At 34.8% G+C, this 25436-nt stretch overlaps 1 protein-coding gene across 8 annotated transcripts; it reads right to left on the reverse strand.

Moving 5' to 3' along the window:
* Nucleotides 1-206: 206 nt before the first annotated feature.
* Nucleotides 207-17133, reverse strand: LOC125831377 (uncharacterized). 8 transcript variants are annotated; one of them, XM_049510571.1, is made up of 11 exons: nt 16926-17133; nt 12852-12999; nt 12481-12642; nt 12110-12271; nt 11739-11900; nt 11369-11530; nt 9987-11147; nt 8712-8749; nt 8455-8620; nt 871-960; nt 207-401 (listed from the first exon to the last, which is right to left on the reverse strand). In XM_049510571.1, the coding sequence occupies exons 2-10, from the start codon at nt 12993-12995 to the stop codon at nt 937-939; spliced, it is 2181 nt and encodes a 726-aa protein (XP_049366528.1). In that variant the 5' UTR covers nt 12996-12999; nt 16926-17133; the 3' UTR covers nt 207-401; nt 871-936. The 8 variants fall into 8 exon arrangements, with proteins under 8 accessions (XP_049366528.1, XP_049366529.1, XP_049366531.1 ...); XM_049510572.1 differs by having other exon boundaries at nt 12852-13065; nt 16926-17045; XM_049510573.1 differs by having other exon boundaries at nt 257-401; nt 829-960; nt 16926-17066.
* Between the last annotated feature and the right edge of the window lie 8303 nt (nt 17134-25436).

Here is a 25436-nt window from a genome sequence, read left to right on the forward strand (position 1 = left end):
CAACTAGCATAGGGTGGACAATTGGAGAAAAGCTGTGACAAAGGATCAAGTTCATGAATTATTTCTATCAAATATAACTACATTGGGGGGGAATTGGAGGTGTTCATTCCCTTCTTGATTTGAAGCCGCAGAGTTCCAATTGAGTGACACAAACTGGTTTAGAACAAACAGCAAAGTGTGCAAAGTTTTAAACAACAAGGCATAACAGAGAAAAGATGGGCAAAAAAATGTCATTCTAGAAGAATGAAAAATAGATAACGTTAAACAACTTGGCCTGACCTCAAATAAATTATTCTCTTGAATACAGAATAGGGATAAGGTTTGCGTACATCCTACCCTCCCCAGTCCCCACTTGTGGGCTTACACTGAGTATGTTGTTGAATACAGAATAAAGGAACCTCCTGCAGCATGTTAAAATCAGTTAGGAAAGTGAGATTAAGGACTCCACAGTTACATGATTTTAAGAGTTCGAACTAAGCATGATCCATGATAAAACAAAACGGTCAGAAATCAAAATAGATTTTGAGTGTCACATTAATTGATTTCACGAAATTTAGCTGAGCAGACAGCATAAAACTATAAACCTTCAGTGAACATCTTGAGTTTATTAGACTAACTCTTGAATCTACATGCTTAAAACTGTTGCAGCTGAAATCTACTCAAATGGAAGTGTATGACATGTGTCCATTCTTAGGCACTCGCGTTCAAGAAAAGCTTTTGAGAAAGTTAGAGCAGAATTAACATGTTTGCTGAATGAACGATAAACTTAATAGGAAATGGAAACAAACAACATTAAGATGAAGGAATCAAAAAACATAATTTATTCACCTCGTGAACTACTCGAAGCTGAATTTCAGGATTTGTACTTACAAGAACATGTATGTTGTAAACCAGTACTGAGAGTTTAATCTTTACATAGGCAGATCTCTTTAACACTTAGGAATTACATGCCGCCTGTCGCTGCACAAAAGGTCAAATTAAAAAATATTTATCTATATATATACAAGGATAAGCAAGTATTTTAATAATTTGTATAAAATAATTTTTAAAATTTTTAAAGAGAACTTTTAAAAGCATACTACCGAGTAAATTTAATTCTTGAATTTGGTATCACAATTTTGCATGACAATCCATGTACTATTAATTCCGAGCATAAATATACGTACGGTAAGATATGGCACCTTGGCCTAACTCAACCCCAAAAACTAGCTCATGAGGGGAGGATTTGTCAAGTTCATATAAGGAGACCACCAATCCATTCCCCAACCAATGTGAAATATTTACCCACTCTAACACCCCCTCTTCACGCCTAGGTCCAACTGGCGCGTGGACAAGGAGCCCCAAACAGGGATGGACGGACTTGGCTCTGATCCCATTTAAGATATGGCACCTGGCCCTAACTCAACCACAAAAACTAGCTCATGAGGAAAGGATTTCCCTAGTCCATATAAGGAGACCACCAATCCATACCCCAACCAATGTAGGATTTTTACCCACTCTAACACATACTATAAATTTACAACATATATATTTATGTATTATGAATGACACATAAAAATTTATATATTATTCATAGGAAAAAAAGATCCATGTGTTGATCCTTGCATAACTAGTTCACTAAATTGACAAATTTATATGTTATACTAATAGATTAATGTTTAGCCTATTCGTCTTGATTAAACTAGATTCTTTTATTGAAATGTTTGGGTCAAAGACGTGTAACTACGATCTTGCCGCTCTATTTACAGGTCATTATCCGAGATGCGAAACTGCAACCTCAGGACGATATATTATTTGTGCCTTCGCCTGGCATATCACTTGAAATATATCATTTATTTGTCTCTCCCAAATCCGAGATGTCTATTTTCACTCTTTTCTTTTGATTTTTGCAACAAGTCTTGAATTAATTCACGACTACTTCTATATCTTAGAACAACCCTGCTCTCTGATCGACGTTTTATAGTCTTCATATCTATGGAAAGAGGAAGCTAGGAGAGGATTCTAAACAATTCTATCGAGCCGAACAACAAAAAGAGAAAGATAGAATACCTTTCTTAGCTAGCCTAGCGTGCTATAAACCTACAGGGAATCTCACTCCCTCATAGTTGTTCTTTTCGCCCTTTTTCTTTTACTTTTTTATGGGATTTTAAATAAACTTGCACCCCATCTCGCTCTTTGTATTAGATTTAATTAGTTCGGCCTCAAACTTTTGCCACCGAGACCTAAAGGTAAGTTATATAGAATAGTCATAGCAATATTGAATGGGGCAGAGTATTGGCGAGTCAAGAGTTCACATTTTCAGACATGGTAAGTAAGAAGGAGGAGAGATGGAAGATTGTCCCGGCTTGTATTTGGTGGTCAATTTGGCCTAAGAGGAATAAGAGGTGTTTTGTAGGAGTACAAAGCAGCTTACAGAATCTTAAGATGAATTGCTTAGGCCTATTTTATTTTTGGTGTGAGCAAAAATTATTTGCTCAAACAGAAGACATTTTGATGTTTGACTTTTTGTAAGGATAAATTGAACCACAGATGTAAGTTGTAATACTTTTGTAGGGTATATAGAATTAATGTTACCTTTCTTCAAAAAAAATAAAAGAATTCACATGTTAAGAAGATGAATGTAGCGGAGATGTGGATTCTCAAAAGGATGTGTGGACAACTAGAAGGATAAGAGTAGAAACGAAGATATACGGGAGAAGGTTGGAATGGCCTCACTAGTGGACAAGATGCAGGTAGTGTTATCAAAGGCACGCTTAAGCGCTGAAGCGAGGCTCAAAACGTGTTGAGCGCTTTACCTCGCTTTATGTGCGCTTCAGTGTCGTTGTCAAGGTTCTCTAGCAAACTTTTCCTTGCTAATGAGCCTCTTATTAAGAAGTGACACTAAATAATTGATATTTCCCTTTATCATAGTTTGTTTTCCAATTTTTTTGGTCATATACTTTTTTTTTTGATAAAAGTAACAGTTAATCTATATTTATCCACAGGTATACTACCTCAAAAGTGTAGTTCCCCTCCAAAAAGTGTTGTAGTTACATAGGATCCTATACCTACCAAGTTACAGCTAGTCATAGTTGTGCTGATTACTTCTGAGCTATCTAAGACTACTTGTTTACACCAAAAATAATACAGAGCTAAACATTTAAGCTTAAATCTTTGTATGTTGTTCTGCTTTCCTTCATGACATCTCTAGTTCCTCTCTAGCCATACTGTCCACCATATACATGATGGGACCATCTTCCATCTCTCCTCCTTTCTTCCTGCATTTCCATCTCTATTCCAGCACTTCAAAACCTCTTTGAGCCTTCCTGGTTTCACCCATTTAATCTCTCTCATATTGGTGAACATTTGCCACAGCTGGGTTGTCCACTTGCAGTGTAAGAAGAGATGGTTGACTGTCTCTCCTTGCTCTTCACACAAAAAGCACCTGGAACACAGGTGAACGCCTCTTTTGTTCAGGTTCTCATGTGTCAAAACTCTCCTTAGCTAACAGCCAAGTAAAACAATTTACTTTATAGGGTATCTTGGTTTTCCATATCATCTTCCAAGGCCATTCTACTTCCTCAAAGCCAACTGTGTTGAGATCTTCATATGCTGAATTTACTGTGAAACACCCTTTGCTCCCCACATTCCACACCAATGAGTCCTCTTCCTCAGACAGGTTACTAAATTGTGCTAGGGTAACCAAAAACTCAATTATTCTGCACATCTCCCAATCATTTAAATTCCTCCTGAAGTGCAAATTCCACCACTGATCATTCCATAATTCGGCTACAGTTGCTTGTTGCATTTGACATAGGTCGTAGAGGTCAGGAAACCTTTGGCTTAATGGGACCTGACCACACCATTTGTCCATCCAGAACGCCACCTTTCTGCCATTTCCCACCTTACAATATGATCTTTCTAGCACCAAATCCCATAGATCACTGATAGATCTCCATACACTAGACCCATAGGGAGAGGTCACCTTTGTTGTCATCCACTTATCCCTCATTCCATATTTTGCAGCAATCACTTCCTTCCACAATGAGTTCTCAGCAGATGCAAACTTCCATAACCACTTCATCATAAGGCTTTGGTTCTGAAACTTCATGTTTCTGATGCCCACACCCCCTATCTTCTTGCTTATGTTCATTTCTTCCTTCCCATTTGACAAGATGATACTTCCTTTTACCTTCATTTCCTTGCCAAAAGAAAGTTCTTCTGAGTACCTCTATTCTATCGATTACACCAGCTGGTGCTGGGAAAACATACATCATGCAAGTTGGTAAGGCATCCAGCACACTGTTGATCATAGTAAGTCTTCCCCCTCGGGATAATTATCGACTTTTCCAGTTTGCTAATTTTCTCTCACACTTCTCTATCACTCCACTCCAAATGCTTATTGACTTACTTTTTGCACCTAATGGCATGCCCAAGTAGATGGTGGGTAGCTCCCCTATTTGCCCCCCTAGCGTATTGGCTAGCTCCTCAATTTGCACCACTTCATTGATTGGATAGATGTAGCTTTTCCCCCAGTTTATATGAAGGCCTGACACAACTTCAAAAATAATGAAAATGGTCCTCAAAATCAGAAAATGGTTCCTCACTGCTTCACAAAAAACGAAGGTATCATCTGCATACTGTAGGTGAGTGATTTCTAGGTTGTTACTTGCCCTGTTTTGCACTTGGAACCCTCTGATCCAGTCTTTGGCTTTTGTTGTGTTAATCAGGCTACTCATCCCCTCCATTGCTAGAATGAACAAGAAAGGTGAAAGCGGATCTCCCTGCCTCAACCCCCTTTGAGAAGAGAAAAAACCAGTAGGGCTTCTATTGATCAGAACTGAAAATTTGACTGTACCTATACAATATTTGATCCACCTGATCCATTTAGATCCAAAACCCATCTTCTGTAACATGTTCACTAGATAATTCCAATTCACATGGTCATATACTTGTCATTCATGTTCATAATTATTAGTTTTAGACTAAACATATATATTTGTATTTTGTTCTCCCTTTGTGCCTTTTTTCATTAAAGCCCACACTTTATTTGCACTTAAAGCCGTGGCCCACGGACCTTAGAGCTTTTTTGCGTTTTTCGCCTTTGATAACACTAGATGCATTTAGGGAGACTGAGATGGTTTGGGCATGTAAAGAAAATGAATAGATCCCCGATGAGGAGGTGCGAAAGGTTGGCAGTGATAAATCTAAGAAGAGGTAGAGGAAGACCAAGGAAGAAATGGGGAGAAGTGATTATCCATGACATGGAACATCTTCGGCTTACCAAGAGTGACCCTAGATAGGAAAGCATGGAGGTCAAGGATAAGGGTAGAGGATTAGTAGGTAATCGCGGTAATTTCTGTGTTTCCTGTGGGAGAGCATGCTTCTAGCTATGGGCGGATTGGGTTGAAATTGAAGATATTAAAATGGGTTGATATAGAAATTGGGTTGGGTCTTGACTCGCCCTAGTTTACTTTGGGTTCAAATGGGTTAAAAATTGGGTTGGGTCATGGCCCGCCTAATTTGACCCGCTTAATCTCAATAATTATAACATATTGTTATTTAACTTTTATACCCCAATTTGAAATTTAACTCAAGAATTTTTTCTTAAAAAAAGTTACAAATGGATAGATAAATCCTAAAAGATATAAAATAGATAGTAATTCATACATTCAATATAAGAACATACATTACATCAATGCAAATAAAAAGTCTTAAAGCGGGTTGAAATTGGAGATTAATTGGGCTCAATTGAGGATTCTCTTAAAATGGGTTTAGGCATGAATGGGTTGAGACAGAACCCAATTCAAATTATCTTGAGCCCAACCCTTACGATTTTGGGTGGGTTACCTTTATTTGGGCTCATTTTTGACACCCCTACTTCTAGCTTAGAGCAACTTGTTATTCCCTCTTCTACTTATCAGTATCATTATATTAGTATATTATTATCTTATTCTCCAATGATACTACTATTATTGTTTCTTTTACTTTGATTATCTTTACTATTTTTGTTGTCAGTACTTTCTATAGTATTATCATCATAGTTTTTACTCTTGTATTTGTCCCGAAAATTTTTTTTGAAAACGGTTTTCTTGAGCTGATTATCGAAAACATTCTCTCTAACTCACTCATTGGTGAAATGAACTCACTCTGACAATCAGACCCACTGAGTTGAAAATTAACTTCCAAGTGTTGGACACAGACACCTCCTACAACATGTTCTTAGGAAAACCCTGAATTCACATGGAAAGAGTTGTCTTTTCACTGTTCTGGGGAGAGCCAGATGTTGCTCATTTACTCTATGGGTTTCAATTTTTTCTATGTTCTTATCATCACTAAGAGGATGGTGTTGGTGTTGGGGGGCTGGGCTAAAATTTCTTATGTTTGGCTAGCAAAGTAAAAGAAAAAGAGTGGAAAGAACAATTATGAGGGAGCGAGATGAGTCGCGAATTAATTCAAAACTAGTTGCAAAAATTAAATGAAAAGAACAAAAATGGACAAAGATAGAAGCTCGGATTTGCGAGAGACTAATAAATGATATACTTCAAGTGATAGGCCAGACGACGACACGAATAATATATTGTAGTGACCGAGGTCACAGTTACACGTCTTGGATAAGGACATGTCAATAGAACAGCAAGGTCATGGTTACGCGACTTGACCCCAACACTTTCATAAAAGAAGTATCATGGTTTAATAAGACGAGTAGGCTCAAGATTAGGGTGTGATACACAGGACTAGGTCATGGTAATGTGCCTTGACCGGTTTATGTCGAAGCTAAGGTCGTGGTTACGCACCTTAGTTAAGACTAATCAAAGTTCAAACAATATCAATTGAATCATAGGCATAACCAAATAAACACAATTTTATCCAACATGAACTAATTTACACTAAATATAAGTCAACAAAGCGACCATGCTAGAACCACATGACTAGAGGGTGCCTAATACCTTCCCCCGGTCTTCTTGTTTTCACGGACCAATAACTAAGGAGTCATACCATCCTTTTTTATTAAGGATTCAAATAAAAGGTGATTTGGAACACCAAACTCAATTCTAAGTGGTAACCCCCATTAAATAAATAATCTTCTTTTACAAGCGTCACTTCAAAAAACAAAAAAAAAATTAAACCCTTAATGGAGTTAAAAAGGGGCATGACAATGAGGATTAGGAATCAGAGACTTAAGAATATTTGCCAGGGCCTCTTTGGAAATGGATGTAGAGTTTTGACATAGAAAATCAAATGACCGGATATCCTTGGCGTTGCAAAGACCCTTATCTCCCTCAGGATGGAAAGAATGGACCCTAACCACGGTAATGACAATTCATAGTGCTCTTAGAAGGTTTCATCTGATCACATATACTTTTATGGACAATATGATCCAGTGAAGAAGAATTATAGAAGACAAATATGAGATCCAAGGAGGTGGACGGTCGATCACATTACTATGACGTATGTGGAGGTCTCTGGAGGGACGTTATAGACATGGGATTAAACAAGGACATCATTTCACAATAGGCAATGATGATAGAATCAAAATCTAAAGACAGAGGAGCAGTGATGATCCTTCTTTTCCTGCCATTTGCAGCACTCCGTCTGTTAAGACAGTCCAATATTTAAATACTATTGATCCTTTTTTGGTAGTCAAAAAATATATATTTAATATTGATTTCATCAGGGAATTTGATGTAAGGATTTGATTGGACTTTGTAATACACCAACCAAATTGTATACATTCATAATTACAGTAAAATCTTGAGGAAATAATCTAGCTCCTGAGTTGAATACTCCCTTTTTATACTAGTTGGACACAGGGTTTTCCCACTTAGCTACTGTATAAAAGTTGATCCTCAAACCAAAAGGAGAAAGGTAAATGCAATCTCACCCTACATCTCGTTCCTCCTCCAGTCCGCTTTATGGTTAAGAGCGGCATATTGAAATGGCTTTGTGAGTGGATCTCCTGTTTTTATCAGTGTGAGAGGAATCATTTTTTACATATCATATATTAAAAATGGTGACAGCAGAAAGTAATGGTACAGTACCAGGTTGCCTAATATCCCAACCCTTTTACTAGTCCAACTTCCAGTCAAGAATGTTAGATAAGACTCCCTCCGTTTCAATTTGTTTGTCCTACTTTCCTTTTTATTCCGTTTCAAAAAGAATGCCTCTTTCTCTTTTTGGAAAATTTTTAATTACAACTTTCCACATGCGTTTTTTAAGACCACAAGATTAAAGAACATTTTGGTACATTCTACATATCTTAAATTTAAGACCACAAGATTCAAAAGTCCTTTTACTTTCTTAAAGACTTAAACTCCATGCCAAATCAAAACTAGACAAACACATTGAAATGGAGGAAGAGTATATATAAGGTGTCCATTCTTTATTGAATTCGAGAACCAGGTTCAATACATTTTCTAATTTGTTCAGTCAATTTAATGATCAAACACTGAAGCAGCAACACTAAATGCAAACCTTAGAGACAAGCCGAATAGATCTTCTGGGAAGATTTTGTAGACGCGTTGCACTTCTCAAAATTCTCCCATCATTACAATGATGAACATTATCGGATTCACCGTCATGCCTCTTTCTCTTCTTCCCTCCATGGGATAATTGCTCCGTCTGCTTCTTCAAAAGCTCTCTGCAAGTGTACAAGTCCAGAAAACAAATTTTCATCCTTGTGTCGTCAGATTCTATAATTCACAGCATCTTAATTCAGGAAGATAGATTACTTAGAAGTTTCTGTTCTGTCGGCATGGTCGGCCCTTGCCTGTAAAATGAAAGACATCATGATGTTAACTTGTTTCAGATTTTCATGAAAGAAACAAAATATATAAATTATAATGAGACAATCACGAAAACAAATTTCTACATGCTTAGTGATCATCTCTTATTACATGCAAAGAAAAAGAGGATAAATATAAAAAGTAGGCAAACTGAGAAATGGAAGAGCTGTAAAATATGTAACTTCCACTTAATCGAGCCAATACTGCTCGAAAATAACGGTCACACAAACATCAAAATAGAACTAATTCAAATTTGATCAAAACCAATAAACCCACATTCACTCCCAAATCCCAATTATCTAATTCCTTTCCATCCAAGGCACCACTGCTGCAACAGCAGTGTGATATACTGTCACTGTAACAAACCACAACTGCAGCCACCATATCCACCTCCGGCGTCACAGCCACCTCTGTGGCCACCACCGTTTCACCTTTGTGTCTCTCACCTCTAGACCCTCCACCGCCCAAATGGCGTCCCTCACCGGTACCACCACCACTGGTTCCGCACAACTGATATACGATCAATGTTTGGGCTGTTCATCCTCGTGATCACATCCCTCACAGCTTGCGCAGTCCTGAAGGTAATACAGCCAAAACCCATAGATCTACCGGTATGGTGGTCATCAGTGATCCTTGATTAGAGCATTTCATTAATCTGAGCAAAAGTCTTCGCAATGGTTTGACTAGTGGTAGCCCATGCGAGCCCACAGACACCTGTACTAGGGTGGGGTTGGGGAAGGGGGCGAGGGAGCAGAAAAAGGAGGAGAAATCCAAATAGAGTAAGGAGAGCTGCTTAGAACGCACAAACTATTCCAATATTTAATATCATTTTCACAAATTACCAGACCAGCAATATGCTTATCAAAGTGGATATTACCCTACTAATGAATGTCATGTCACAAGCTAAGAAACATCTCCACAAAAACAAAAAGAAGAACTAGCCTTGAATAAAGCTGGTACACTCAGATTTCTAACATGTTGACAATACACATACGTGTAATGAGGAAACTATATAAAACATAAGAATATCATTTACATAATCTTCAAAAGTTAAAGTTTAATCATTCATAGAGTAGAAACTATATTTCAGACTGGTTGGTCATCCCACTACTTAAAAAATATAGACAAGGAATGACAGCTACATAGAATCACATTTGCAAAGCTATAACCTAGATAAGCTACAATAGCAAAATGCACCAGATTATGCTAAGAATATATTACCCCACCAGCAGCAGATGAAGGAGTGTCGTCCAGGAAAATGCCACAGGTATCCTCACTAGAATGGGGTAGACTTCTGAGGCTCTCTGCTGCATCAATCAAATATCTAAGGCAATCTTTTCCAGAAGAAGAATATGATGAATGTTGATGATGACTGCCGATATCTGTAGCCTCTATCTCAGTAAAATCAGTTTCTGAAGAGATATGAGATAGCACTATAAGCTTCTCTGGGACACAACTTCTCTGCCTTTCAGAATTGAGACAACTTACATCTAGCCTCGTATTCTGATTTTCATTTTTATTATGTTTTAGCTCTGGCACATCTGCAGGGGAACTGATAGCTACTTTTTCCAACGATGCATGAAAAGATTTACATAGCCTAGCATCTAAGACCTCTGTAGTGTTTTCTGGGTTATAAGCCTCAACATTGACAGTTCTATTAATAGCCACTGATTTCTTGGAAGCTTGAAAGGTATTCAGACCCACACATGTTATCTCTTCCTCTCCCATAAAAGTATTTACATCAGTGATATTCATTTTCTGTACACCACAAATGGTTCTAAATGAAGATGGACTTCCCTTTTTTCCTTCTGAATGTGTTAAAGTTTCTACAGAACCATCACATGATTTTGTCGTTGCTGAAAATCCCAAAGACGCATCGTTTGTATTTTCTGTATGACATACAACATCAACAGTGCCACATAAACTTGCGGAAGAAACAGTTTGTGCATGGCTGCTGTTAAATCTATTGTCTGAATCTGTTTTCCAGAGAAATGAACTTGTCATTGGTCTGTTATTTCCTAGGTATTGAATCTCCTGACAGAAACTTTGAAATTTGTGATTCTGCAGATTGTGACATACACACACCTTCTTTTCCAATCTTTTAAAAGTGTCTGTTGGGCATGAATTCAAGTCAACATAAAGGTTGATTCCATCTTCTGATGAGACAGAAAACTCAAAAGAAGGTACATGCATCAACTTAACATCAGAAGTAAATGCATTCTTGGAAAAACTTGTTTGTGGACTGTCAAGTCCTTGATTGAAACCTTTCTCATCACTCTGAGCGATGAATCTTGAAAACAATATCTCTCCGGTTGCGCTCTTCACACCAGAAGAATTTAGAATGTTGTACTCTTTGCCTTTAGAAGTCTCTGTATCTGCTATCTGCATCAAGAAAAACTTGTATTTCAGAGATCAACCCAGGGCATCTAAGCACTTGATGTAATAACATACAAACCTTATCAAGTAATTTGGAGATGATCCTGCCACGATACAAATTCATAATGAACTCATCATCATGTATCATATGTTCAATAACTCTAAGTTTCACATTCACTCGTCACAAAAGCAAGATTGTCTATCATCAACCTAAAGCCAACATTTACCTTGAAGTAATTGACCAGGGAATTCACGAGATTGGGTTTTGTCTTATGAGGAGACAAACCATACTTCTTGCACAGTTCTTGAAGTTTTTTCTTGCGTAGGCTGTAAATGGAATTTCCATTGTCCTTTGTCTTCATCTCTTTGAAGGAAAAACTCTCTGCTCCCTGCATCAAGACAAACTGATACTTCAGTGATCAATCCAGGCCATCTAAGAAGGTCGTGTCACAACCAAGAAACTTAAATCTTACATTTTCTAGATGATCGTATCAATAATACAATTCACAATGAATTCAGTTTCATGAATGAGATATTCAATCTCACCCAAATATTCACTTTTATTCACCAAAAAATAATGTTTTCTTTAACATCTACCTTGACGTAAGTGATCAAAGAATTTACAAGATTAGGCTTTGTCTTATAAGGAGATAAACCGTGTTTCCTGCACAAATCTTGAAGCTCTTTCTTAGGTAGCCTGTTTATGGAATTTCCATTGTCCTTTGTCTTCATCTCTTTAAATAAAAGCTCATCTGCTCCCTGCAGCAAGATGAACTTGTATTTGAGTGGTCAATCCAAGTTGGCTAAGCAGGTTACAAACAATCAAGAAACTTGAATAAGGCATTTTCAAGATGATCACATCAAGAATACACTTTCCTGATGACTTCATTTTCATTTATCAGATATTTAATCTCACCAAAATATTCACTTTTATTCACTACAAAAATAAGATTGTTTACGACATTTACCTTGATGTAAGGGACCAAAGAACTCACAAGATTGGGTTTTGTCTTATAAGGAGATAACCCGTGTTTCCTGCACAAATCTTGAAGCCCTTTCTTAGGTAGCCTGTTTATGGAATTTCCATTGTCCTTTGTCTTCATCTCTTTAAATAAAAGCTCATCTGCTCCCTGCAGCAAGATGAACTTGTATTTGAGTGGTCAATCCAAGTTGGCTAAGCAGGTTACAAACAATCAAGAAACTTGAATAAGGCATTTTCAAGATGATCACATCAAGAATACACTTTCCTGATGAATTCATTCTCATTTATCAGATATTTAATCTCACCAAAATATTCACTTTTGTTCACTACAAAAATAAGATTGTTTACGACATTTACCTTGATGTAAGGGACCAAAGAACTCACAAGATTGGGTTTTGTCTTATAAGGAGATAACCCGTGTTTCCTGCACAAATCTTGAAGCCCTTTCTTAGGTAGCCTGTTTATGGAATTTCCATTGTCCTTTGTCTTCATCTCTTTAAATAAAAGCTCATCTGCTCCCTGCAGCAAGATGAACTTGTATTTGAGTGGTCAATCCAAGTTGGCTAAGCAGGTTACAAACAATCAAGAAACTTGAATAAGGCATTTTCAAGATGATCACATCAAGAATACACTTTCCTGATGAATTCATTCTCATTTATCAGATATTTAATCTCACCAAAATATTCACTTTTGTTCACTACAAAAATAAGATTGTTTACGACATTTACCTTGATGTAGGGGACCAAAGAACTCACAAGATTGGGTTTTGTCTTATAAGGAGATAACCCGTGTTTCTTGCACAAGTCCTGGAGTTTTTTCTTGGGTAGACCCGGTAGGCTGCAAATAACATTTCCATTGTCCTTCGTTTTCATTTCTCTGAATGAAAATATATAAGCATCATGCAGTTGTCCATAGTTGCCTTTATGTTTCTTGAAATGAAAACTACAGATTAATAAAGTAAACATAATCTAGAAAACTAGAAGCTCTTTCCGCCATAGGTTGTGAAACAAATTCTCAAACTCTGTGAATCTGAGTATCCATTTCCCTTTAACTGGAAGAGTGATTATCTCACAAAAAATAAATTTCAAGAGATAAGGGAGATCCAGATGAAATATCAATGTATTTAAACCAAACAAAAAGAACAGTTTTTTACTTGATTTGAACATGCATAATGTGTAACACCTTTACAGCTATTGCATTTTAAGCATCCTCCTGGGAGTATGAGTACAAGTGTTATTTGATTATATCTGGTATTTGAATGTATCACAGCATAAAGTAGACAAAGTTCATTCTATTAGTAAATTCCAACTTTAATGGTGATAATGTTACCAGTTCAGCATATAAAGCTCAGATGCTCAACTGCACAGAGTTCCCAAAGAAAATGGGCAGCTGGAACTTTAACAAGTAATAGGGGGATTAACTCTTTCGGTACAATAACACGTGTTACGGGGATGATTTGGCATAAGATCTGCATAAGAATCTAGAAAGAGAAAGGTCCAATGCACTAAGTTTCTCTCAGATCTCCTTTTTCTCATGCAAATGTACCAACATCACATCCTTGGCAGAATTCGAAATATACTTCTAAGTGAAACTTCCTCAGATCCTTAAGCTTATCCTGTTATCAATCGCTCATTTAAGAGACTTACCAGGGTGAAAAATGAATCATATAACTCCAGTTGAATCTCTAAAACTCACAGTAAATGTGCCAATGTGACTACTTCCATTTAAGGAAAATATAGGAATAGCCAACACAGTTTATGGTTTCTTTTTAACAAGGACAAGCAAACACATCTAAAAGTAGCTTACAAATCGCCTCAGAGATCAACACAGCTTTTGTTACAGTTAGAAAATATTATGCTCCACTGAGGAAATAGAAGTTTCTAATTTTTTATCAATCTTCAATCCCGTCGAATAGCTGAGATCACAATATACACTCAAAACAAGTTACCAGTTTCTTGTATACATATATATACACACACACACACTCAAAATCAAAAACTAAGTCCAACAGCCTTTTTAAACTAGACATAAATTTTGACACTTTATTCACCCATTTTGTACTAGAGACCCCAAATAAAGTGAATGCTCAACATTTTTAAAATCCCTAAAGAACAAGAAGCGTCAAAACATACACAAGCTTTCTGCTCATTGCACTTTCACTTTCCTAACCTTCTCTCCTGGACTTTTCCGTGTCAAATGCAAACAGGTAGAGCACCCACTACATAATTTTAAAGTTCACAATTGTAAGGAAGTAATGCCTTTAGTAACATGACTAATGTGAATAGTTTCACTAAGTGGTGACATAATTTACCAATACAACCACCTGTACATGAGAAATCAAAAAGAGCAAACCTTATCCACACCCTTCTGAGGACATTTTTTCCCGATCTGTACATTATCAGTCTACAGCAGAATGACACTATAGCGCAAATGTGGACCCCTCAAGGTTGGGACCTTATGTTCAGAAGGGCTCTAAATGATTGGGAGGTTGGAAGAGTAGCAGACCTACTGCATGCTTTAAACTTGTTTCCAGGCACTGTCACAGAGCCGGACAAACCAGTTTGGAAACTGCATAGCAGAGGGGTTTTTACAGTTAAATCATGCTATTGGGAGAGGAATACCAATCATCTCCTGACAACAGTTTGGCCTTGGAAATTAATCTGGAAAATTAAGGTTCCTTTAAAAGTTGCATGTTTCACTTGGTTGGTAATTAGAAGAGCTTGTCTCACCCATGAAGTGCTACAAAGAAGAGGTATACAGATCTGCTCAAAGTGCTACATGTGCGGACAGAAAGCTGAAGTAAATGGTCATTTGTTTCTGCATTGCAAGATAGCTACAGATCTGTGGAACATGTTCGTTTGTATACTCAGGGTTAACTGGACAATGCCCAGAACCACTTTTGAGGTCCTAACACACTGGCAAGGAATTGGAAAGAGAGGATCAAAAGAAGACTGGTGGAAGAATATCCCTGCTTGCATATGGTGGACACTATGGAAGGAAAGAAATGGGAGATGTTTTGAAGGAAAGGTTAGCAGCCCAGAGGAGATCAAGATGAAATGCCTTAGTCTTTTGTATTTTTGGTGTAAGCAAAATTTAGTGGGGTTAGTAGATAGCCTTGTGGAGTTTAAAAGCCAATTGTAAAGTTAGTTTTGTCTTTTTGGATTTGAGTATGATGGCACCCCCTGGGGGTTTGTAAATCCCACCTCATCGATTTTGATGAGGTCTTTTGTGTGAATACAAAGTTACCTATTTCAAAAAAAAAATTAAAAAAAATTATGAAGTAAGGGAATTCTTGCATCAAGAAGACGCGTACGAAAATTACAACAAAAAGGGAACGTCTTCTCCTATAGCCAAAAAAAAAATCAATTTTTACAACAATTACATAGCACCATTCGCTACTGGACTTCTAACCAGAACACATTAAACAATCAGTTGAACATTCAATTTGAAAGACTGCTTTGTCAAAAAAATTTGAATGACTGGCTTTTTTCAATCTTTTAAGTAGGTAAACACTATCAAGGTTCAATTACCATTAGGTAAGAGAAGACTTCCAGCCTGGGAAAGTCTATGGTTACGATAATAGGCTTTGTAATCCTTTCTAAGAAGACAGCAACTTTTTTTCATTTACATGAAAAATTGCAATTACAGTTGAGGGAAGTTTTATTTTTTACCTTTGCTAACCATTGAGTAATGGTATAGTTTAAAAGCAGTTGAACAAGTGTCATATACCAAGAAGCCAAAAACAGTTCAGATTTTGTCGTTCACTTCAATCAAAAGAAGCCATCATACTGTAGTTCTAATTTAGAAGATCAACATCTGAAAGTAAGGCAAGAAAATTAACGGGTTAATTTCTCATATGATCACTCAACTAATAGTTATTATTTTAGAAAGTAACTTTCTTTGTTAAAATAAATTGGAATCAAGAAAAAAGGTGACTTCTTGCTATTAGCTGAGTGACCATCTGAGAAATCAACGTATACATCAACTATTAACAAAGAGAAAAAGACAAATGTTTTCCTATTCAAAATTCAAATCACCGAAAACGACAAAACTTTCACCCAACTACATATAGATGTTACTTCTCAGAAAATGTAAGTATTCCAATGTTGACTAAGTATAGCGCAAAGAAATACAACAAACAACTCTTTTCCATTTACATGAAACATTGCAAATACAGTTAAGGGAATTTTTTAACTACTTCCCTTTGCTAACCATTAAGCTTTATGGCATAGTTTAAATACCATATACCAAGAAGCCAAAAAACAGTTCAGATTTGGCAGTTCAAGCCACCATGCTCTAGTTCTAATATAGCAAAATCAACACCCGATAATAAGGCAAGTAAATTAAACAGTTAATTTCTCATATAGCACTCAACTAATAGTTACTTATCTTATAAAGCCATCTTCCTTCTCAATTCCTATTGTTGTAAACAAAGAAAGTAACTTTCTGAATTGATAAATGTAAAGATATGGTACCTGACCTAACTCAACCCAAAAGCTAACTCTTGAAGAGAGAATTGTCCAAGTCCATATAAGCAGACCATTTCCCCAACCAATGTGAGACTTTTACTCACTCTAACAATACTCGTAAATTAACTATCCTAAATCAAAATTCAAACCCCTGAAAGCGCCAAAACTTAAATCAACACAAGGATAACTCAAAGTTCTTCCATAGACTATGCATTTTGAGCTTACATCTTCATATATACGACCGTACAATGAGTTTTTCAAAGAACAAAAACGAAAAAAACTCTTCTCCAGAATTAGCAAAACGAGGAAATACAAAAAGATTAGATTTGTTACCTTGTTCTAGTATCAACAATGGAGATGAAGCTAGCAGTAAAATCCGATTATGAGAGCTGAGAAGGTTCTAGAAAATAGAGTTTGAAGCAGATGAAGAGGTGAAGGTTGAGCTATGGCGAAGAATGACGAACTATGGGTAGTTGGGGAGTAATTTAGAGTGATTTGTAGAGTAGACTAGACCCGGGACCTCCGGATTCGGATGTAAAAGTAAAACCCTGTCAAGTTTGAAAATGGCACTTGCAATATTTTCAAACTACCATTAATTTCAAAATAATATTTGTCGTTTCAATTTGTTTTGTCTTATTTTTATTTTCAATTTGTTTTACTAATAATAAATATATTTTTTAACTTGATTTTAGCTGATATTTATGTTTTTTAACTTTATTTGTGGACAAGTAAGCACTTAAAATTTTATATAAAATTAAATAAATAGACACGTGCATTCTATGTGACCTGATACACATAATACGCTATGTAGGACACAAATTTCTATATAGGATGTCACTTCGGACGAATGTGTTTGTTTGTTTGATTTTATAAAAGTTTAAGTATTTATTCGTCTATACCCAAAGTTAGAGGACATAAATGTCAGTCGAGAGCAAGTTAGCAGATATCTTTATGTATTGTACTCCCTCCGTCCACAATTGTTTGTCAGGGTAAGGTCAAGCACATCCTTCAAGGAAAATTTAATACAAGGTGTAATTTGACTAATATAACCCTACAATATCAAGAATACCAAAAGTCCACATAACTTTTCAATTGAACTACACTATCATTAAGGGCAAAATTGGAAAAAAGTAACTAATTATTTCTTGATTGTTTAAATTGACAATTAATCTTGAACATCTATTTTTAGTATACCTGCCAAATAATTATGGACGGAGGGAGTATATCTTTAAAAATGATGTCACATTCTATATTTAGTAACTTTTTTACGTCCACTATTCTAGTCTTTTCATTTTTAAATACTTGTCATTTCTGTTTAAAATAAATTATCTCTAATACTTGTCATTTTTAAAAATCAAAGGCATAATTAGTTGTTGGTTTCGTCTTTACTTTTAGTTACAAATATGAAAAGATATTAATATCATCCAAAAGATAGAAGAGTAATAAAATAAGATAATTATACAAAACAAACTATGAAAATAAGAACTTAGACTAACATTTTTAATTGTCGTGATTTTCTTTTTTAGAGTCAAAACTATAAGAATTTAGACTAACACTTTACGATATATTTTTTTCATCTTATTGATATGTAATTTTTTTTTGCAATTTATAGTACTTTTCGTATAGTTTTTGAATATCTAAATACTTTGTTTAAACTATTAAATTAATGTAATCTAATTTAATTTTAAAAATTAGTCAAATTAATTTTTGAAAAATATAACATGACAATTAAAAATGGATGGGGGAGTAATGTTTACCGTAAGTAATCAGAAATCACATAAAAGAAACACAAGCTCTACATAGACAACCAAGATTATTCTAATATAAGTTTATGTGTCCTCAATTATATGATTTGTTGAGTTAAAAGTTAGATAAATCAGAAGTTTTTTTAATCTTTTATTTATTCAACATTACTCACTTAAATGAATTGCTGGACTTTTTTGGTAGTTCGAAATAAATGAATTTTTAAAAGTTCAAGAGAATATTGAGACTTTTTTTCATATTTATCCTTCCTTTTAATAAGGTTTTTAATTACCTTACATTTTCTAGGAGAATAGTTTGAGAATAATCCAAAGGATAATAGCAAAAAGTAAATTTAATTTATAGAAAAATTACATAAATACACATCTTATTTTATCATAATTTCTAAAATTTCCTACCATTTAAAAAATTATAAAAGTCCCTCTCGGATACATCCTTATCCCCTCTCGAATACATTCCTCTCATTAAGTAATGTATCATTCGCAATCCTTGAGTTATGTATCCACAAGTTTCCTAATGTATCTGAGATCTCTATAAATTTAAGAAATTTTTGTACTTTGGGAAAAAATAGGGATAGGATGTGTCATACCCCCAACAATTCACTTAATATGAACGGAAGGAAATAATCTTTAACAAGAAAATGAAAAAAAATTAATTAGTTTGTAAATTGACAATTATTACAAAATAAATAAATAAAACCCGCTTCCATTTTACATTTTTTTCTCGCACCCATATTGTACAATCAACTCTTTCTTAGGACACGTTTGGCCATAAATTTCTCAAGTAAAATTTGGTAAAAAAATTGACAAATAGTGTTTGTCCATACAATTTGTCATTATTTGGCAAATAACTCAAATTCCCAAATACTAGAAAAAAACTAGTATTTGGGTCAAGTCTCATTATTTGGGAATTTTTTATAATTCAAATTCTACATCAAACTTTTATCTTTTATAAAAACACCTTCTATAGTAGTTGTTTGTGTTGTTTTACATAATTTTTTACGCGAACATCAAAGTAGTGATGGAATATTCAGTGAATATGAAAGTAATGATATGGTTGTTGATGAAAATGATGAACAATCGGCTCAAGGTAACAAAGTCATGTGTTATGTAATACAAACATATATGGTTAGTTTTGATAGTTTTTAAAACTTATGGGTATAAATCATATTTCTTTAAAAAGTGAAATATGTTTTCCGAATATTATGATCAAACACATGGTGAAATTTCACTCAATTTTTTACCCAAATAATATTTGTCAAAATATTTGAAAATCTATGACAAAACGCTAGCTTATTTCTTACTCCCTTGTTGCTTTCTTTCTTGTGAGCCAGTTTATGACACCGTAATATATTAAAGTAACCACACTAGCATAGCTCCAATGGTGGTGCGCTCAAGATAAACGCACCCTTGATATAATACTCTCAAATGAGGTATACCATATTTGTTAAGTCTGATATAATGAGCTCGATCGAAAAATCATCTAGTGAATTTTGATCCTAAGACTTTATTTAGGAGATCCCAAGCTCAACCACTCCAATCTATATATACAGCGCCAAAACTTAGATAAATGGAGAAAATAGTCTTTATGGATGACCCTTTTCTCAAACGGAAAAGGCATTGATAAACGAAACTTTTAAAGGATGACATAGAGCTCATCTCTCAAAGTTTGAAGACATATTCGAGCATTTTCCTATTACATTTTCGTTCCTCTATTCCCGATTCCGATGCACCTAACTCTTGATATGAATAAACCATTTGTCTTACCCTTGATGCAGCCATCTTCCACTTCATGTATAACACTAACTATAAGGAGTACAACCAAACTTTCTGTGGATTTCAACCTTCAACTACATCTCCCAGACAAACAATCAAGCACATTGTGATCAAGGGTGGAGCTACAACATACTTAGGGTGTCAAAGCGGATATTATATTTGTCGAAAAATTATATCGTATATACTAGTAAAATGATATGTTAAAGGGTTAAATAACATATTTTGGACACCCTTAATACAACACGGTGTTGTAGCCTAGTGGTTTGTGACTTTCAACAGTTTACACCTTTTTTTCTTCTTCACATTTTAAAAAGCACAATAATTGTAATTCTTGAACACCCTTCGTGAAATTTTCTGACTCTGCCACTGATTGTGATAAGGTTTATTTCCATGCAACCACATTTTAAATCAAAGCTTAAGCTTATATTTAAATTTTTATTATATTCTAATGATTTTTCAACAATTAGTATACTGTTGGAAGAAGCAAAATCTGCAGCCGTTGGTGTCAACGTATAATATCAAGCACAATATGAGGCCGGCGTAATTGATCGATGAGGTACACAAATATCTATACAACTATTTATAATATAAAGTAAATTAGTATAATAAGGAAATTAATTTTATTAATAATAATCAAAATTCTAATATTTATTTATACAAGTTTGGAATGTCATTCATAAAATCAAAGACATCTTTATCCCATAATAATTCATCAAGATCATTGGGAAAGGAATCTGGAATGTCGTATTCTGAAAGAGGTACAGAGTACCAATTGTCACCCATTTGATCAAGATCCTTTGAATTCTTCTTCTTGCTCTCCTTTTTGTAGTCAAGCCAACTAGTTGATGGATTGAATTTTTGACCGTTCTTCACAATTTGTTTTATGCTTGTTTTTTTTCTTGATCTTCTTGGAATTGACGTACAAAAGAATATTGAATGTTCAACAGTAACTTCATCTTTTTTTAACTTCAACACCTTACGTTGTTTTCTTTGAATATCTTTTTGATACTTCGCCATGAATAAACTGAATAGAATATTAGAACTACTCTCTAGCTAATAAATTTTCAATAATATGATTTGTGGTCTATTAGGACCTTTATATAAGCAAGGTAACCCTAATATTAGATGGAAAAAGATTTTGATATTTTATTGATTTAGAAACTCAAGTCCTTTTGACATAGGAAAAAAGAAGAAACGGGAAAACTTTTTTATTTAATACGACAATTCTTATATGATTAGGAAAAAGATTATTAACATTAGGTAAGATTAAAATTGGAAATCATTAGGAAACTAAATAAAAGTTAATTAAGATACCGACTTGGATAACCCTAACTTCTAATGAATGGTTACCTACCTTAAATAAAAAGATGAAGTTGGAAATTCTGTTCTGAATGATTTATACTTGAAAAAAACTATGTGTCTCACTATTAATTTATTTTTAAAAAAAAAATTGAATTTTGGAGATCAATTTTTTTTGGCGTCAGAAACAAAAAAAAAATGCAAACCTACGTATGAGGTTTGTTTCTTTCTTTTACTTCTAAAGATAAAATTTTCTTGCGAAAAATATTTTAAAATAAAATAATAAAAATCATATTCTTAAACAAATAAGTATTTATAGTCTAGTGCAAACCTCTAGATGTTGCATTTTAATACCAACTTCTCATTTGAAGTCAATTTTTGATCGATTTTAAGGAAAATTGACCTTGGTAGGTTAATTTTTGAGTTCGATCTTAACTAATTTTTAAAAGTAGTGTTGTCACTACCCAGACCGTCGTGATTGGCATCCACACTAACCCTTCGGTGGGAGAACCATTACTACAACCCAATTAAGCAGCCTTAACCAAGATACTACACATTTAAAGATACGGAAGCAGGTTTAAATGCAGAAATAATATAGAGTTCTCATAAACTCCAAAGGTTTAAACAAATAACTAACCAAACTAATGCGGAAGAACAACCCCTAGAACCTGAAAGTCATTGTACCAAAACTCTACTAACGACAGGTCTAAGAACAAGGGGTACGACCCCGAGACTAAACAAACACCTTAAACAAATATATAATCTGAGTCCGAAAAGAGCGGACTTAAACAAAAAAAATCCATGGCAGCCTGAAAGAACTGGCTCACCCTTGAATCCGGTCACGCTCAATAGTCACCTAGTTGAGGTCTATCAATAGCCGCATGAAGATGTCTTGTACTCAACAAAGAACAAGCAAGTGCAGTATGAGTACACAACCACAGTGTACTGGTAGGATCACGTGGCTATCCCAATAAGTGAAACACATGCAAGTAACCACAACATTATAAAACAGGCATATACCGAACATATACAATATTAGTCATCTTTTCAGGATCAATGTAGCATTCCACGTTCTCAACAATACACATTGGTTATCATTTTAGAGCAACATGCAGTCTTCCAATATCAATCATCATTAGATATGATCAACGTAATCATCACAAGTAGATACACAACACAATTCAATAGTCCTCTCACGGAACCCAATTCAATGGTCCTCTTATGAAACACACACCCAAACTGATAGTGTACCGGTTCGTGGTACCCGATCCAATGTTTATGCCGAAATGTGGCAACCGATCCCATATTTATGTCGGAACATGGCAACCGATCCCATATTTATGTCGGAACATGGCAACCGATCCAAGTTAGTGTGTCGAAACGCAACACCTGATCCATTCAACAAGCCACAATCACAATCACAAGTACATTCTCATAATCATACAATCAAGTCATGATTCATGGTATTCAATTATTCAATTATCCTCATTCACGATTAGTGTCATCAATAATGCAACATTCGCATAAATACATGCATTATAATGAAGCAAGTACAAACATATATCACACAACATGAAATCACAACCATCACCTACCTCGAAACAAGCTTGAATCCCCTAAGAAACTTGATTCTTCCCTTTCCGAATTCGTTTCGCTTGTTCTTGGTCTACAAACAATTAATTTAATATGAAAATCAATAAACAATAACTAATTACCCGAATTACCAACAATTCTATCAACCCTAGATCAAACCATTGATCCTCATACCCAGATTAGGGCTTTTTCCACCATTATTTCCAGATTAAAACCCTCCCATCGATAATTACTCGCTAGATTACATTCTACATATCGAAAAACGGATTCGGGGAGTGAAAACCTTACCTTTAGCCTCAAGAATGGTGAAAAAGGGTCAAGAAAGCACTTGGGGTTGTCTCCTAGCTCTCAAAGTCGAAAAGTGCAGGATAAAATATTTTTGGGGTTTTATTTCCGACTTAAGTCGCGTCCATCCCGCTACAGCGGCATGCACGGAGACAGAATGTTGGAATTTGAATTCCAAGCCCCCATTTCACAACACACCTTCATCTCATGACACTCAAAACATACATGTTCACGCTAAGATCAGTTTCGGGAGTTCTACTCGCCCGAATTCAATTCTGTAAAGTCGTACAGGTTCCTTAACGCCTTATCTATCTACTCATGTGATCAAAATCATAATTAGATCACCCAATTGTTACCATATTTCTCTAGACTCGCCTGACTCTGATTTCGTCCAAATCTGGACTAGGCTAGGAAATTCCAAGTTACTACTCAAAAGTTTTCTAACCCCAATTCTTTCCCCATTGACTTTTTCCTAACGACGGAATCAGGTCGTTACAAGTGCATATTATTGTAGATTATTGAAAAAGATAATAATTAGCTTGGGAATGTCGTGAAGTAATAACTCAAACACTTTCAATTGGTATCGTTAATGAAAAATGATCAACAATGGAGAAATATTACTTAGCATATTATTTATATTAAATTAATAAAGTTAATCATAGAAATTTAACATTAAAGTAAAAAGATATACTACTTCATTAACCGAAATATAGTAAGATGAGTATGTAAAAAGAATCACAAAAATATAGGTAAAAATTATTTTCTCCATCGAATATAATTAGGATTTATATTTTTTTTTATGATTTTGAATTGTTGAGGTTTATGTTCTTTTTCATAAAAGTAATTTGAAGAAAAAGTTGGGAAGAGAAAAACAACTGAAAATGGGTTAAGAATTTTATTTCATGAAGGCATAGATTATGTTAATATAAATCTAAGTTATTGGTATAAAAATGGATAAACACCAAACCTAATAAGTTTTTGAATATGCGTTTACTATTTGATACCATCAAAAAAGAAATAAAAATAAAAATAAAAATAAATAAAAATAAAATATATATATATTCTGATGGTATCAAAGTGGAATAAGTAGTGCTTCAGTGAAAACACTATTTAGTTATTCCTTGACACCATTAGAATATATGTATACTCTGATGGCTTCAAGAAGGAAGATACAATATTTCAGTGAAAAGATTGTTCCATTACTGCTTGATGCTATCAAACTATCAACAGTGGTTCAGTGAATAAAACAAAGGGGACAGTCAGGTAAATAGTTTGGATTGTGGATTCAATAAATATATTGAATTGAGTTTGATTTTTTCCTAATGAATCCAATTTGTGTTGTTTCCATTATATATATATATATATATATATATATATATATATATATATATATATATGGCAATGGGGTGGGCGGATGCGGGGCGGGACATATTTAAGGTCGTGCGGAGCAGGTTGAAGTGGGTTTTTTTAAATTTAACGTGGGGCGGGCCGAGTTGCGGGTATATGTGATTTTATGAGTAATTTCCCTAGATAGTCACTCATGTTTGGGAAATTACCTAGGAATATCACTTATGTTTGTTTTAGGACTACAATATCACTCAACTTTACCTATTTTCCTCAAAATATACTTGACACAATAAATACATTATCTCTCTCCTACTAGGATGCGATGTCACATTATTCCTTTTTATTATTATTAACAATTTTTTTAAAAATTTAGACAACCCATATATTATACCCAGTAAAAAAAAAAATTACATAAGGAACTGTAATATGAGCTCCTCCGATTCTTCAAGAAAATATGTGGCTTCCTCCGGTTCTTCAAGGAATAAATTAACGAATTTGCATAAGGAACTGTCTCTTGAGCCATTGTATACCTTTGATGTCGATCAAAGAAATCGCCACGAGGTAAAATTCAAGTTTTCTTCTGATTCTTTTATTTTTGAAGTGTAAATTGTGAAATAATTTGAATACTTAGCATGATATTGGAGTAATTTTCTTAAAATTTAGGGGTTTATTGCTTGCTTGTTTTTGAATCGGATATTTCTATTGTTTGAATATGCCTAAACTTTGAACAAATGTTTATAGTTTCTGTAAAAATCTTTTTTTTTACCATGAACAAGAAACCTTT

The sequence above is a fragment of the Solanum verrucosum genome, unplaced genomic scaffold, assembly GCF_900185275.1.
Source record: "Solanum verrucosum unplaced genomic scaffold, falcon-dt-bn FXZP01000049.1, whole genome shotgun sequence".
NCBI classification, from domain to species: Eukaryota; Viridiplantae; Streptophyta; class Magnoliopsida; order Solanales; family Solanaceae; genus Solanum; species Solanum verrucosum.

Excerpts from the sequence above, each read along its gene's own strand:
- LOC125831377 (XM_049510571.1), bottom strand. The coding sequence starts at position 12,995 with ATGAAAACGAAGGACAATGGAAATGTTATTTGCAGCCTACCGGGTCTA. Across the intron at positions 11,148-11,368 it reads CCCTGGTCAATTACTTCAAG|ATAGCAGATACAGAGACTTC; the intron begins GTAAATGTTGGC and ends TTCTTGATGCAG. Across the intron at positions 8,621-8,711 it reads GACAGAACAGAAACTTCTAA|AGAGCTTTTGAAGAAGCAGA; the intron begins GTAATCTATCTT and ends GTACACTTGCAG.